Source organism: Andrographis paniculata, unplaced genomic scaffold (genome assembly GCF_009805555.1).
Source record: "Andrographis paniculata isolate CXL003 unplaced genomic scaffold, ASM980555v1 Contig12END, whole genome shotgun sequence".
NCBI lineage: Eukaryota > Viridiplantae > Streptophyta > Magnoliopsida > Lamiales > Acanthaceae > Andrographis > Andrographis paniculata.
Window position 1 is genome coordinate 1,643,622 of NW_026137402.1, and position 5,991 is coordinate 1,649,612.

General features: G+C 39.0%; 1 protein-coding gene across 1 annotated transcript; it reads right to left on the reverse strand.

Moving 5' to 3' along the window:
* Positions 1–1,753: 1,753 nt before the first annotated feature.
* On the reverse strand, positions 1,754–4,734 carry LOC127253720 (arginine decarboxylase-like). Its single transcript, XM_051278449.1, has one exon. The coding sequence runs from the start codon at positions 4,179–4,181 to the stop codon at positions 2,055–2,057; it is 2,127 nt and encodes a 708-aa protein (XP_051134406.1). The 5' UTR covers positions 4,182–4,734; the 3' UTR covers positions 1,754–2,054.
* Positions 4,735–5,991: the final 1,257 nt, after the last annotated feature.

Below are 5,991 nucleotides of genomic sequence, written 5' to 3' on the forward strand. Positions count from 1 at the left end.
TGTATATATTGTATTATAGATAAATGTGTGTGAACAAATCTATTGAAACAAAAGTATTGTATTCCACATTTTATTCGCAACATAGAGTGTAGTTGATTTTAAAGATGAAAGTTTGATTGAAAATAATACATCTAATTAATATTTAATTTATAGTGTAATATAGAGAGTTAAACAAACTTGAAATATGTATTTAAATATTTTAGATATTATATTTTAATAAAATATAAATAAATAAATAATATAAATGAATTTTATAAATATATAGAGAATTTTCAATAGATCTCGTATGTACAAAAAATTGAATGTATATTAATATATTTATTTGCCATTATCCATTTTTAAAAACATCATCAAAATATTTTTAGTTCACAAAAATTACTAATTTTTTATTATTTCAAAACTCCAAAACCCTTCAAAATATATAGTCCAAACAAAGGTATAATATAAGAGAGAAAACTGAAAGCATATTGCAAACCTAAATTGAAACGCTAATTAAAAACATTCATTTTTCTCTTCTCAGAAAATATTATTAAAATAAATAAATAAACAAACATCAAACCTTCAAACTCAATCATGGCTGATAACAAGCATGCCCTTCATGCATAAAACATTTACTTCTCACATTTGCCCCTAAATGAAGTCGAATAGAGAAATAGAGAGAGCGGAAAGATGTGTATTGGTGGTGATTTTAATGCTTCTACTATCTTGCAAGTATAGAAGAGAATGAGAATTCAAGATAACATTATTAAAAAATAAAGAAATAAAATGAGGTTAGAGCAGAATCCAATAATAGTGGTATGGCACACAAAGCAAGACCATGTCAAAGACACAGCTATCCTCCTATCACTATCACCATTCTTTGTCTACTTTCGAGATAAGGCTGCCACTAATACGAACCAATTTGATGTCAGCCAAATTAATTCAAGGGCCACTGCTAAACTAACTAATTTCCAAACTGCCCACCAATCACATTAACTCATCTCTTGTATGCAAAAACAAATAACAAAAGAACAACAAACAAGGCAATAATAAATAATGCATATCCCAAATTCCCAATTGCCTTGAGACACTTTGCTTTTCCCACCGGAGAACACAACACACATGTGCATGAATCATCGATATTATTTGCCCCCACATTGGACCACCACATTTCTTTCCAATAATATATACATATATCTATATTATGGCCAACAGCTCACTACCAAACACTCGAATACGCATAGACATACACACATACATACATGTATTTACTACAAGGACTGATCAGAGTGTTGTTTAGCACATGATAACATTGCACCCAGAACAAAGTTGGAATTAGTATATATCATATGAGATTTATTATTGTGTATTCAACATTATCATGTGCCAATTAACCTTAATCAACAGACTAACACGACATTACCATATGATATGAGATGACAACAATTATGTAATGTAATCATCTATTGTATTGTACTTTATGCAACCAAATCAACATACTCTTAACAAAAACTCAAAACCCTGTTGTCCAATTGCTGTATTAACATATAACATCTGTTGAAATCAATCAATCATATAATGTGCTGTTTGCAATATTACCATATCTTGAGTAACTTTAATCAAGACCCTAACATCCAAGGGATATATATGGGTAAAGAAAATCCAAATTCAAGAACCCAAACAATAGATGAGAGTAGCAGCCAGTCAGCACATTGAAATCCAAGACATGAGTAACACATTACATTACTAGATAAGATAAGATGGAGAGCACAAGGACAGCAAATAGGCAGGCATATCAATCACCAATTTATTACATAGTAATGATCAGATCAGCTCCTTTTACTAAGCATATTCGTTCGTTCATCAACACAAACTAGAAAATGGCAATGAACAGCAACGTAACCATAATAATAATAATAATAATAATCATAATCATAATAACAAGGAGCAAGTAGTTTCTGCAAAGACTATAATAAAAACCACATAGCAGCAGTAGGGAGCAATAATAAGAAGGATCTCGAGTAGATGAAACAAGCACCAAACCACACCATTTGAGCTTCAAGAGAAACCAAACCTCAAGCAACGCAGTACGACCACGGCTCGTCTTCGGCACCACCAACAGAATCACTCACAGCAGCAAAACCAGTTTCATCGCTGCAATAGTAATAACCAGTGTTGCCCGAAGCAGCCGTGAGGCTGCAAGAGGTGGCCGGAGCCAAATAAGGCATGTTGTTGAAAGAGCAAGTCAGACCGTTGACAAGTGCATCGCTGCCAACATCGATGTACTCCTCGAGACGGTGCTTAAGGGTCTCGAACATTAGCTCGGGCTCGTACTGCATCATACGCAGCACGTCCCCACAAGAAGGTCCCGGCATGGCGCACGTCACAGCAAAGCCATGAGGCCCGTCACTCTGGGAAATGCGCACCACACTCGGCCCGCCGAAAAGGTTGTGAAGCCCGCCAAGAGACTCCTGGTATGCGCCACTTAGAAACATGCCGAGATAGTACGGGGCACGATCGCCTGCCAATTCATGCAAAGGTAGGCTCGATTCGCCTCCAATGAACTTATCGATCTTTCCATCACTGTCACAGGTCAGGTCCGACAGTATTCCCCTGACTGAAGGCTTCTCGTCGAGCTTATGGATCGGAATGATCGGGAAGAGCTGACCAATGGCCCAGAAATCGGGGACTGAAGTGAAAACCGAAAGGTTGACATGGTAAGTGCGGACGGGATCTGAAACACCAACAGCTTTCGACAATAACTCGCATATGCCATCGACTGCAGCAAGCTGTTCCATGCCCAAAGACCCGTCTTTGAATTGATCGACACATCTCTGTTTCAGCTGCTCGGCATACAGCAAACAAGCATCGTAATCGCATCGAAGTGCAGCAGCCGATAAGTTCCTGTAATCAGAAATCGCATCATCATCGGTCAATCGCTCTGCCAAATACTGCTGCCCCAGGGCCGAAACTTGCGGCTGGGATTCATAAGGAGTCGCCGAAACAGCTTCGAACACTAAAACAGAGTGGTGAGAAACAATGGCACGGCCACTTTCACTACAGATCACAGGATGCTTCACCATCTTGGCATCGCAGACAGACTGAATTGCTTTGACAACCGCAGCAGCATACTCTTGGAGACTGTATCCGACAGAGATGTCGGAATCCTGAGACTTGGAACCGTCGTAGTCGATTCCGAGGCCTCCACCTACATCAATAACCCTCATGGAAGCTCCGAATCGAGCAAGTTCACAGAAAATCTGAGCAGCTTCACTCACGCCATCGGCAAGTAGATCAGTTGTGGGGATCTGAGATCCAATGTGGAAATGCAGCAGCTGCAGGCAATCCAGCATCTCGTGTTGCTGTAACTTCTTAACGACGTGAAGGATTTGCGTCGTTGTAAGACCGAATTTCCCTTTCTCGCCGGAGGTGGAGCCAAAATGGCCGGAGTGCTTAGTCCTCAGCTTAGCACGGACGCCGATGACAGGACGGACGCCGAGGCTCTTACTAGCTTCAATCACGATATCCAATTCCTCCTCTTGCTCGAGAACAATAACAGTATTCAAGTGCAGCTTACGAGCAAGTAAAGCAAGGGATATGTACTCCATATCCTTGAAGCCATTGCAGACCAGAAAGGCCTCGGAGCTTCCACGGCAGAGGCAGCTCATAGCCAGGAGAAGCTCTGGTTTGGACCCTGCTTCAAGACCAAATCGGAAACCTGATCCGAATTTGACGATATCTTCCACCACAAACTTATCCTGATTGCATTTTACAGGATAAACGCCTTGGTAATGCGCCTCGTAGCCTTGCGATTGAATCGCGAAATCGAAGGAAGCCTGGAGAGTTTCGAGGCGGTTTTTCAGGACGTCGGGGAAACGAACAATGAGGGGAAGGGGAAGCCCAAGGCCACCGGAATGCTTCGGATCGGTGGCCTTCTTCACGACCTTGAGAAGATCGATTTCCTGGTGGGGAAAGGTACTGACGCCGTGGGGACGGACGGAGATGTTGCCGCTAGGGTTTACAGTGAAGTAAGAAGCGCCCCAGCCATCGACGCGGTACAGCACTGACGAGTGGGCGGGGGACCAATCCGCCATAGCCGCCGCCACCGCCGGTTGAGGCTCGGGGAGCGTGCTATTCCAGTTGGAGAAAGCGTAGGGAGAGGCGGTTAGGGCAGCGTCCACGCAACAGGCTATGGCAGGCATCTCTGATTCCTGCTTCTCCGATCTAACACGGATCTCCTCTGTTACGCTCCGATTGAGTCGCGAAAAAAATTGAAACAAAAAGAATCAAAGAATCGAAACCTACAAATCCAGGATTAGTTCTAACAATCGTAATTGAGCGACGGTTGTATCAGATGGGGGCTTTAGAACCCGCCGAGGCCGGAGCCCCGGCTACCCCCTCAAACGAAGCAAACGAAGATCTAGGTCACGACAACACGGTAGCTTGACCCACTCTTACAGCACACCGAAATCCCCACGCCTACCCCTCAGAAGAAGCGAGAAATCGACCGCGACGGGAAAACGCGCAACCGCCGGAGAATTCGAATCGGACACAACTCTAAACCGCGAGAACGAAACCTACCATGCAGATCGCAGAAAAAACAAAAGAGAACGAACGAGAAGAAATGAAACCGACAAAGACGGCGGCGACGGAGCGAAGCTAGGGTTCCGGCGTGTTCGCGGCGCCTGAATGAACTGTGTGAGCGAGAAATGCATGAGCGCCGATGCCCCTTTTATAAGGAAAGTATTACAGAGTAATCCCAAATGTGGGTTTTCAATTTTTTTTTCACAACCAAACACGGCCTTACCATTTTGCAATTATATGTACTGAAGTCATAAAAACCGCAAAATCGCAATTCAATTCACCTAACCTCGAATTAAATAGGACGAATCACGTTTTATTTTTTCATCGTAATTTTAATTTTATTATTAGATTTTCAGTGGATTGTTATTATTTTGTAATATGAATAGAGATTTAATTTGGATGGTTGGGAGAATTTTCATTTTAATTATTTTTATTTTTATTAGGGCAGGTAAATGATCTGCTCCGGGTAGCCGCGTGGCCGCCAGTCCATGGACCCACAGTCCCGTTGAATGAAGACTCCTTTCAATTTTCAACGTAATACTCGCTGACCGTGGACCGCAATTCCGAGCTACCTTATAAATAACGAATAGTCATGCTACTTCTCTCTCCGTCTCATTTTAAATACTATTTTATTTATTATTTATTTAATTATCACTTTTTTTATTTAATAAATGATAATTTGTTTAATTTTTAATAAATTTATGATCTTTAATAAATTTCACAACATAAATATAAATCAATTTAATCAAATTTTCAATTTTTTTACATACAGAATTTATACTTCGTGTGGGTTTGTTTGAGGGATTGGATTGAATATAATACACTATTCATTTCTCTTTTTTTTTAAAAAACTATCAAATTAAACAATTATTTTTTATTTTTTATAATACTAAAAATCAATTTTACATTCAAAATATCACGTCAACACCTATTTATATCACATCATACAATTATTTAAATTCAAAATTTTAACTATTCAAATCCAAACTCAAAATCCAAACCCTCAAACAAACACACCATTTATATCTCTCTTAAATAAGTAAATATTTTTTATCTATATTTAAATCTTATTTTTTTATAATAAACAAATAAATATTTTATAATAAACAAATAAACTTACTTGTATTATATAAAAATTTTATTATTTACAAAATAATATTCATATTGTATATATTTTATTGAGATATAATCCTAAAAATATTTAAAATAACACTACTCATATAAAAAAGTAATAAAATAATATCATAACTTATTATTAGTAAGTTATAATCTACACTATTTAAAATATTTTGTCTCTAACCAAATGTAACACCCCCAATTGACTCGTACTGGAAATGTTACCGTCACACTATTATGACCCGTCCCACAATACAGTGTTAAAACTAAAATCAACTATAAAAGCGCATTATTATATAACAAAATTTGATT